The sequence below is a fragment of the Oratosquilla oratoria genome, chromosome 38, assembly GCF_046742065.1.
Source record: "Oratosquilla oratoria isolate Oo_2021 chromosome 38, ASM4674206v1, whole genome shotgun sequence".
NCBI classification, from domain to species: Eukaryota; Metazoa; Arthropoda; class Malacostraca; order Stomatopoda; family Squillidae; genus Oratosquilla; species Oratosquilla oratoria.
The window spans coordinates 23,957,859-23,968,629 of record NC_134814.1 but is presented as its reverse complement, the minus strand read 5'-3'; the positions used below and the strand labels follow the sequence as shown (position 1 = coordinate 23,968,629).

General features: G+C 42.9%; 1 protein-coding gene across 1 annotated transcript; it reads left to right on the top strand.

The window, feature by feature from the left end:
- Positions 1-1,843: 1,843 nt before the first annotated feature.
- On the top strand, positions 1,844-2,817 carry LOC143019823 (serine/threonine-protein kinase Chk1-like). Its single transcript, XM_076175805.1, has 2 exons — positions 1,844-2,090; positions 2,168-2,817. The coding sequence occupies exons 1-2, from the start codon at positions 1,844-1,846 to the stop codon at positions 2,815-2,817; spliced, it is 897 nt and encodes a 298-aa protein (XP_076031920.1).
- The last annotated feature ends 7,954 nt before the right edge of the window (positions 2,818-10,771 follow it).

Here is a 10,771-nt window from a genome sequence, read left to right as displayed (position 1 = left end):
AATTTATTATTTACTATTCACCTGTTTGTTTATTATTTAACTATACCTATGCATTTATTGATGTATTTTATTTGTTATTTACATTATTATAGTTTTTATATATTCATTTATTATTTTTTTTTTTCGCATCTGATCTAGATATGGAGCAAAAGGTCTCCTGTCGGCATGCTCCGCCTTTGTAATCCTTTGTAATATATGTATATATATATGTATATATATATATATATGTATATATATATATATATATATATATATATATATATATATATATATATATATATATATGTATATATATATACATATATGTGTGTGTGTGTGTGTGTGTGTGTGTGTGTGTGTGTGTGTGTGTGTGTGTGTGTGTGTGTGTGTGTGTGTGTGTGTGTGTGTGTGTGTGTGTGTGTTCACCTTGGTCTTTGGATCACGTGTTGGACTTGTGATCGACTGCTATTTCCCTCCCGGAAGTGAGCTCAGAGCTCATATGACCGATCTATGGGTAATGCTATGACCTTTCACACACACACACACACACACCCAACTCCCCGCCCACGAGAGTCAGAGTAACGACCCGAAGCGTAGCGATACCGAAATAATTTTGGCCCTGGGCAGGATTCGAACCAGGTGCTGCGAGCACCCCCCGTACTTGTGTGTATGTGTACGTATGTATATATATATATATATATATATATATATATATATATATATATATATATATCTATATTATACATATATATATTTATATACATCAATTATATATATATATATATATATTATACATATATATTCTATATATATGTATATATATACTATATAAGTATATATGTATATATACCATAAATATATATATATATATATATATATATTATACATATACTATATAGGGTGCTGGTCCGAGGCCTTCCAGCCCCTCTTATGCCTCTGCCTTTGCTTTTAGGAATTTCCCCTGTCCCTTTATTCTCGCCTCTTACGATCCAAGTGGTGCTAAGATGGGAGGGAGGGTGGAGGGGGGTGGAGTGTTTTCGGGGGTGGAATGGGTGGGAATGATTTTATGCCATGTCCTTTTTGGCTACCTCCCTGGTAAGGGGGAAAAACCCTTGGTATATGTGTGTATATATATAAATATATATATATATGTGTGTGTGTGTGTGTGTGTGTGTGTGTGTGTGTGTGTGTGTGTGTGTGTGTGTGTGTGTGTGTGTGTGTGTGTGTGTGTGTATTTACCTAGTTGTATTTTACGGGAAGGGGAGCTATGCTCGTGGGGTTCCGTCTTCATATCTCATTTTATCTAAACTATTTTGAATTCATGTATTGTTTTTGCACACACCACTTTCTCATCTAACTTGTTCCAACTGTCTATTACTCTGTGAGGAAAGCTGTTCTTTTTCAAATCTCTTCTATAGCTGTCTTTTTTTATTTTCTTTCCGTGTCCTCTTGTATTTCTGTTGTGTGTGTGTGTGTGTGTGCTTGTGTGTGCATATAGATGTGTATATATTTATCATAGATGTACAAACACAAAAAACAAACTCAAAGAAAAAGAAAGAGTAAGGGGGAGTGAAAAGTTGCTTATGACCTTATTGAGGCCGTGTTCTTTATTGACAAAGTATTTCAATTTCACTACTGTTTTATAATTCATATGATTTTCAAAGAGAATGTATATCTATATATGAGCTTATTAAAGGAATGTATCACTTTTCATATTTAAGAAAATGTATCAAGATTATTTCAACATGGCTCCCTTTTCGCTATTCATACAAAGTTCATAATATAATCTGCATTAGACCTTTTCGAAAAAATATGTGCTCCACGGCTGCTAGAGATATTTGACAAAATTGTGGGATTTTTAACAATGGCATTCTTGAATTTGTGTTTCGAGCGACTTCGAGTGTGGATTTCGAGAAGAGGAAAGAAACACCGCGACAACAAAGGAAACAAACAAGGATCCTCCAACGAAAGAACCGATCACGAAGTCTTCAAGTACCTCGTCACAGAGTCCCGAAGAAGGAAAGTTTGCAGGAAAAACATAAAGAAGGCCGAGACCTACCTGCATTCCTCGGACTGGTGCAAGGTCAGACTTCTCGGAAGAGGATCGTTCGGCAAGGTCGTCCTGACGAAGAACGAGGCTTCGGAGGAACTCGTCGCACATAAGTCTGTTCCTCGGCTCTTCCAGTAGACGACCTTCGCGAGGAGTACGTCCACTGCCAGATCCAACACAGCAACGTCGTCCAGCTCATCTGCTTCCAGAGGACGCTGACGAAAGTTGTCTTGTGTTTGGAGTACTGTGCAGGAGGGACTGTCTCAGACGTCATCGGGTACATCAATGAAGAGGAAGCCCTTAGACTCTTCGGCCAGCTCATGGAGGCAGTCGAGCATCTGCACTCCAGAGGAATCGTGCACCGAGACCTTAAACCGGACAACCTCCTTCTGACGGAGGAAAAGGTCCTCAAGGTTGCCGACCTCGGTCTAGCTGCCATCTACGTCGTCAAGAACAAAGAAGTCCTTCTCAAAGGATATGTGGGGACAAGGGCGTACATGGCCCCCGAAGTAATCGAGTCCTCTAAATACTTGGGCCCTCCGGTGGATTTGTGGTCCTGCGGCGTGACCCTTTTCACAATCATCAACGGAGACGAGCCCTGGGAGAGTCCCGACCTCGACAACCGATTCTACAACATTTGGGTCAACCAAGACGACATCATCAACGATTTCAAGGTCTGGAACCGCCTGAGCGAATCTTTCCAAGAGATTCTGAGAGCTCTTATTGCGGTAGACCCTTCCCAGCGTCTCATCAGATGGCGCACTCTTCGAGCCCTTCCAACTGGCTGAACACTCAGCCTCTAATAACCTCTCATTGCCCAAAGGAGACTAAAAACTCTCTCCAACCATTCAATATTGCTCCTACAATCTTTACCTTGAAATAAAAAAGGTTCAGATATAAAAAAAAAACAGGTTGCCATCAATTGTCGGCAACGAAACGTCGCTCAATCTAGCCCACAGCGACTTTAGATCTTTAAAGATCTTTCCCTCAGCTGAATAAAATCATCCGCCAGCATCCAATGAAATATGAAAGAGCACAGCAATTATCTTTGGCTTATATAGTAGAACTTACTTTTGTTGAACAAAATCACTTGTGAAGAATATAAAGAAAAACATCGCTGTTTGTGTTGTAAGCTCAGAGCTGCCAAGAGGATCCCATGTAGATAAATGACACAATGATAATGGGTAATAACATCATGTATGTATGTATGCATGTATGTATGTATGTATGTATAAAGTTTCCTTGCTATTTGTGACGGGGACGAAATTCCTTACTTCCCGTCTTAGTTTATCCCTTCTTACTACGAGTATATCCACTTTCTCGGTCGCCTGCACCGTTCACACTGATAAATCTATTCTGCCGTCTACCAATGTGATCTCCCCTAGGAGTGTAAGTTCCCAACCACGTGGTCTTTCTGGATCTCAAGGGCATCAGATCCCATGTTCAGAAAGGGTACTTTGCACCAGGCCTTTCCTTTTTCTGTTTTGTGCAGTTCCAATACTCCCTGGCCGAGCAGGCTGGGACCCTTAGCGTATGTCCCTGCCGTGAACAGGGCTGAGATTACCTGACCTGCAAGAGTCAGCTTGTCTGCTCTCTCGAAGGCCAATCCCAGTGTTCCACCAGAGAAACCTGGTACCCTTGCAGCCTCGATGGTTTTGGCTGGGAACGTGGCTACCTCTCTTACTCCCTGATGACTCTGTCTCTCCTCAAACCTAGTGAACATGGATCTTGCTGAAGTACTCGTCCCTGCAAGGATTACTGCAATATCCTTCCTGTAAACTTTGAATATTAAAGGAAGGAATGTTAAACTCACCCTGTGCGCTGGCAAGAAACCAACCCCTAATATCAGTTTCGCAGGAAGACCCTCGACTGGGATGACAAAGGATGTGTGTAAACTGGAAACACGCTAGACCAACCCTCACAGTCAATTTGACCAAGGTTAGGCATCTCCGAACCATCTGCTGCTATGATTCTAGTACTGCCCACTAGTAAATCCTCCGTGTTAGCGGGCAGGGCACTCTTATGAATTAGAGATACCGCTGCCACCAGTGTCTAGGAAAGCACTGACTGGGTGGCGTTCGTCCCAAACAGCTGAACGGATCACATGAATCGTCACTCCAGACATCGACAGGGTGACAATTCTTCATGTGGACTATGCTAGGGTGACAATTCTTTCATGTGGGCTATGCTAGGGTGACAATTCTTTCATGTGGGCTATGCTAGGGTAACAATTCTTCATGTGGGCTATGCTAGGGTAACAATTCTTCATGTGGGCTATCCTAGGGTGACAATTCTTTATGTGGGCAATGCTAGGGTGACCACTCTTCATTTGGGCTATCCTAGGGTGACAATTCTTCATGTGGGCCATGCTGGGTTTACGATTCTTCGGTTGTATAAGTTGATGACAATAAGCATAACCCTCATTCAACCTAACCTAACCTTTATTCCACTGTTGATATTCGGCGTACTGGGGTGACAATTCTTCAGGTGGGATCTCATGGGGTGACGATTCTTTATGTGGGCGTTCCGGGGTGACAATTCTTCTTGTGACCCAACTGAACTACCACCATGGCCAACCTGCCAACAGCACTATGAGCGCTGGAAAGTTTTTACGTGAACAATTCCACATCCTTCTCGGCAGTCATCTTGGGACGGGCCTTTCCCCGGGCTCGAGAAGTTTCTTGACTGGCTGTCACGGGCAGTAGGCCTTCAGCGACCTTCGTCTCCCGCGTGACCTGGGTAGCCACATGCATGGCAAGGCTGGCCCAATTTCCGACAATGAGTGCAATAAGAACGCCACTTCTTTTGGATACAACGCCCACTGTTCCGTTCCCACGTGTCTCTTTGTCCCTCAGCCCTGTGGAGAAGTTACATCTCTTCCTCTCGAGGGGATCTGTCTCTCGCGAAGAACGAGGAGAGGAAAAAATCTGTATGCTTGTGAGGCGTGGAGTTGGAATGGATTGGTGGTGTAAGGGGTGATTGATTGATGTCGTTCGTGACAGAGTATAATATTTATTTATTATCTAACTTTACCTTTTTATCTACTTATTCTATTTATATGGTTTAACGTCACAAACTCCACCCTACCGGAAGACTAGGATAGTACCCCTCACAGAGATCTTATTTTATTTATAAGTGCATATGGGCCTGGCAGTGAGAAGAGCGTGGAAGAAAGGGAGGCCTTTTGGGTAGATTTAAATGAGTGCATAGAGGGTTTATGAATAAAAGACAATGTAATAGAACTGGGAGACCTTAATGCTAGGGTGGGAAATGGTCCAATCGATGGAGTGGTTGGGAAGTGTGGAGTCCCAGGAAAGAATCGTAGTGGAGAGTTGATGGTGGAAATGTGTCTAGAAAGAGAGTTGATGATAGCAAATACAGTGTTTCGGAAGAAAGTCAAGCATAAGTACACATGGGAGAGGGTGGTGGAGGGAAGGGTGGTAGATAGAGCGCTAATGGATTATGTAGTGGTAAATAGGATTATGATTGGAAGAGTTAAGGATGTACATGTGCTAAGGGGAGAGGGTGGGGGAATATCAGATCATTTTTTGGTGGAAGGTAAGCTGAGAGTGGAGGATAGATGGAGAAAGAGGAAAGGGACAAAAGGTAGGGAGGTTCTTAGAGTGAACTTCTTGAATGAAAAGGAAAAGGAGAAGGAGTACGAAAAGAAGCTGAAGGAGGAGTGGGAGGGAGTAAAGGATGGAGCAGAGATGGGTGTGGAGGAGGAATGGGGATGGTTTAAGGAGGGAGTCTTAAAGTGTGCAAGGATGGTGTGTGGAACAAGAAGGACAGGGGGAAATAGAAGAAAGGGTAGTGAATGGTGGGATGAGGAAACAAAGAAGGTTGTAGAAGAGAAGAAGCGAGCATTCACAGATTGGTTACAAAAGAGGAACGGGTAGAATAATGAGACGTACAAAGAAAAGAAAAGAGAAGTAAAGCAAAAGGTAAAGGAGGCAAAGAGGAGAGCAGATGTGAAATGGGGTAGGAGTATGACAGAAAATTTTGAAAGTAATAAAAAGATGTTTTGGAAAGAAATTAAGAGAGGAAGAGGAGGCGAATCAAGTAGGGAAGAAAAGGTAAAAGGTACAGATGAAGAGATGATAATGGAAGAGATGGCAGTAAGGGGAAGATGGGCAGAATATTTTAGGGAGTTGCTAAATGTGAAGGAGGATAGGGAAGGAAAGATAGCTGCAGTGGGAAATGCGAAGAAAATGAGAGTGATGAGTGAGGAAAATGGAGGAGAAATAAGGAAGGATGAGGTGAAGGCAGTTGTAAAGATGATGAAAGCAGGTAAGGCACCTGGTCTGGATGGATGCCCATGCAGAATGTCTGAAAAAGGGAGGTTCAGTGATGGGACTGGTTGGTGAGGTTATTTAATGTTTGCTGGAGAGAGGGTAGAGTACCGGAGGACTGGAGAAGTGCCTGTATAGTTCCTCTTTACAAGGGAAAAGGGGACAAGTGTGAATGTAGTAGTTTCAGAGCGATTAGCCTGTTAAGTGTAGTAGGGAAGGCTTATGGGAGGATCTTGATTGAGAGGATTAGGAGAGGAACAGGAGTAATTGGTGAGGAACAGTGTGGATTTAGGACAGGTAGAGGTTGTGTAGATCAGATCTTTGTGGTAAGACAGATATGTGAGAAAGCTATAGGAAAGGGGAAGGATGTTTTTTTGGGCTTTTATGGATCTGGAAAAGGCTTATGATAGGGTAGACAGAAAGGCACTGTGGGAGGTTATGCAGATTTATGGGATAGGAGGAAAGCTTTTGGGAGCTGTCAAGAGTTTTTATGAGAGTAGTAGAGCTTGTGTCAGGATTAGAAATGGAGAGAGTGAGTGGTTTGAAGTAAAGGTGGGACTTCGTCAAGGATGCGTTATGTCGCCCTGGCTGTTCAACTTATACATGGATGGGGTGGTGCGAGAGGTGAATGCGGTAGTGGGTCAGGGATTGGAGATGGTTAAAGAAAATGGAGAAAAGTGGGTTGTTTGCGGACGACACTGCGCTTGTGGCAGGGTCAGAGGAGGGATTGAGGAAGCTGGTGGCAGAGTTTGGGAGAGTATGTGATAGAAGAAAGCTAAAGATAAATGTGGGTTGAAAGTAAGGTGATGAGATCTACAAGGGGTGAAAGTGGCAGTAGACTGGAAGTGAACATTAAGGGAGAGCGACTGGACGAAGTGGATAGTTTAAGATACTTAGGTGCAAGTGTAGCAGGAAAAGGTGGAGTGAAGGTGGAGGTAGAATGTAGATTGAGAGAAGCGAGTAAATGCCTTGGTGGATTAAAGAGTGTAATGAGGAATAGACATTTAGGAATGGATGCGAAGAGGAGACTGTATGAAGGAGTGATTGTGCCAACAGCACTGTATGGGGCAGAAACGTGGAACATAAGAGAGGAAGAGAGAAGGAGTTTGAATGTGTTTGAGATGAGGTGTCTGAGAAGTATGGTGGGGGTTACTAGGCTAGATAGAGTGAGAAATGAGGAGCTGAGGAGGAGAACAGGGGTGAAAAAGGAGCTGGGAGATAGGGTTGATGAAAGAATATTAGGATGGTTTGGACACATGGAAAGAATGAGTGAAGAAAGACTAGTAAAAGAGGTATGGAAGGCAGATGTGGAGGGAGTGAACATGAGGGGACGTCCTAGGATGAGGTGGATAGATGAAGTGAAGGGGGCTTTGGGGACGAGGGGAATGTCTGTTGAGGAAGGAAGGGAGAGGACGGAAGACAGAGGTGAGTGGAGAATGGTTGTATATGGATGATGATGTGATTGCATGAGGAGGAATGGGCAGGGGGGTGGGATAGTATGTGTGAGTAAATTTTGACGCAGCCCGACGGGATTTCTCCCCGTCCACTCCTTATATGCACGGGGGGACGGAGAGGGGGGGTCGCCGATTAAATGAAGCGGCCTTGCTGTGGATGTGCTGTGTCTTGCGACACTGCTTCTGACCCAGGGCGGTGGGCAGGGTGCAGGGATGACCCGTCATCCAGGAGGTGTCAGGATAAGAGGGAGGGAGGAGGGTGTGGAGTGTATTTAGGGATGAAATGGGTGGGAGTGTTTTTTATGCCTTTCCCTTTTTGGCTACCTCCCTTGGAAGGGGGAAAAAGCCTTGGTATATGTATGTATGTATGTATGTATCTATATTATTATAATTATTTATTTATTCATTTATCATTATATATATATATATATGTGTGTGTGTGTGTGTGTGTGTGTGTGTGTGTGTGTGTGTGTGTGTGTGTGTGTGTGTGTGTGTGTGTGTGTGTGTGTGTGTGTGTATATATATATATATATATATATATATATATATTTTTTTTTTTTTTTTTTTTTTTTATCTGACCTAGTTATGGGCCAAAAGGTCTCCTGTCGGCATGCTCCTCCTTTGTGATCCTTTGTAATCCTTCGTACAGGCCGAATATCCGTTGCCGGAATATTCGGTCTTTATGTGTTAAATTATGTTTGTGCGTGTAGTCTATAGCAGCGCGTAAAATCGCCTGAATAGAAGATTCCTCATCCCGAGCGAGTACCTCCGCAAATTGCGAGGTCAAGGGATTACCTTTAATGTGTTGATGGCGACATAGTAAGATGAATATTTTTCTACTTCATGTCCTTTTGTATATATAATGATGCAAGAATCCCAGAAGTAATTAATACATACCATAACACCATCAACACCAACATACATTAGAAAATAACATTATATTTTAGTCACCCCTGTACCTTTAGAATCTGTATTTAAATTTTATTAAATTTGTGAATTTGAGAAATATTCGTTAATGTCAATATTCACCACGGAAATATGCAGACTCCTCAAATTTTGTTAGGGTTTGTGGTTTCTATGCCTTTTTGTTTTTGGCTACTCCCCATGTGAGGGGGAAAAAGCCTTTGGTATATGTGTATATATATATATATATATATATAATATTTGTTATTCAAAGCAAGCACATAACCTAAGTCAAAAGAACACATTTTTAGTTGTAAAATCTAGCAATAAATTTAGCAAAGACAAGGTCCAAGAGCAGGACTATGGAAGACGGAAATGAAGTTAGCTGTGTTGAACATCGTGACACTAAATGATAAAGACAATTTGAAGGTTCTTTTGCATCAAAATGGACACTGAAGTCCTGATATGTAATTTACCGTAATAATAAGCATGTCACAATATCACTTGGACAAAATGTAGTGGCACATTTGTAAATAATAATCACGAAGAACCCACAGTCGAAATAAAAGGAAACTTGGAAGAAAGTATAACTTCTATATTTCGGCTAATAGCTATAGCCCTCTTCAGGGTTCTTCGTGATTGTCACAATATGTTTAAGTGTAATTTACAGAATTTGACGGTCATAAGATAAATTAGATAAAGGTCAAGAATGCACCATGAAATATCTGTCAAAGGGTTTATTTAATTGTACATTCTAGATGTCATTTTAAGTTAAAAAAAAAAAAAAAAGAGTATGACGAGAGGTATCAGCTCCTTGCATCTACCTTGTAGTGTACTGTGGCCCACTCTCACCCTCTGGGGTAGGTTTGGGCCAAATCAATCATCTGCCGATTTTCATTAAAAAAAAGGGGGATTTTTCTCGTTTTGGGGTCATTTTGGTTACCTGCTCCCATTTACCCACCACCTCACCCACAGGTTGAGGGCCGTCAGGGCTCCCGTGGAGTCCACTTGGAATCCGCCCAAAAGTGAAAAAGGGAGAAAAGGCTCAAATTCAGAAGAGCACCACAGCCATGCCCTTGGGCCCAGGCTCCTCATCTCTACCTAGCTGTGCTCAGTACATGGCTCTCTCCCTGTGGGTAATTTTGGGCCAAATTGGTCACCTGACAATTTTCGGCAAATTTCCTTTGGATTTTGGGGCGTTTTGGGGTCATTGTGGTCACCTACTCAGATTGGGCCACCATCTCACCCATGGGTGGAGGGCCACCAGGCCTGCTGTCCATTGCAATTGGACACCACTCAGGCCAAAGGTCCTGATACCATACACACAAATGTGAAAAATCCGACAAAAGGCCCACATTTGGATGCTTTCCACGCACAGGCCCTCGGGCCCAGGGTCTTCGCGTCTACCCGTCTTTATGGGCGAGATCGAAATCGGTAAGGTGTCTTTGTGCCCTTACCAGTCAAGATCTAGGAAGAAAGTCAAGCATAAGTACACATGGGAGAGGGTGGTGGATGGAAGGGTGGCAGATAGAGCGTTAATGGACTATATAGTGCTGACCAGGAGTATGGTAGGAAGAGTTAAGGATGTACATGTTCAAAGGGGAGAGAGTGGGGGAATATCAGATCATTTTCTGGTGGAAGGTAAATTGAGAATGGGGAATAGGTGGAGAAAAGGGAAAAGGGCAGAAGGTAGGGAGGTACTTAGAGTGAACTGCTTAAATAAGAAAAAAAGGAGAATGAGTATAAGAAGCTGAAAGAGGAGTGGGAGGGAGTAAAGGATAGAGTAGAGCTAGGAGTGGAGGAGGAATGGGGATGGTTCAAGAAGGGAGTCACAAGGTGTGCAAAGATGGTGTGTGGAACCAGGAGGACGGGAGGAAATAGAAGGAAAGGGTAGTGAGTGGTGGGATGAGGAAGCAAAGAAGTTTGTAGAAGAGAAGAAGCAGGCATTCATACATTGGCTACAAATTAGGACGAGGGAATCGTATGAGAGGTACAAAGTAAAGAGAAAGGAAGTTAAGCATAAGATAAAGGAAGCAAAGAGGAAGAGCAGGTGTGAAATGGGGTAAGAGTATGACAAAAAAAAAATTGAAAGT

Coding starts and splice junctions, on each gene's coding strand:
- LOC143019823 (XM_076175805.1), top strand. CDS start 1,844: ATGGCATTCTTGAATTTGTGTTTCGAGCGACTTCGAGTGTGGATTTCG. Junction 2,091..2,167: donor TCTCGGAAGAGGATCGTTCG/GCAAGGTCGTCC, acceptor CTCTTCCAGTAG/ACGACCTTCGCGAGGAGTAC.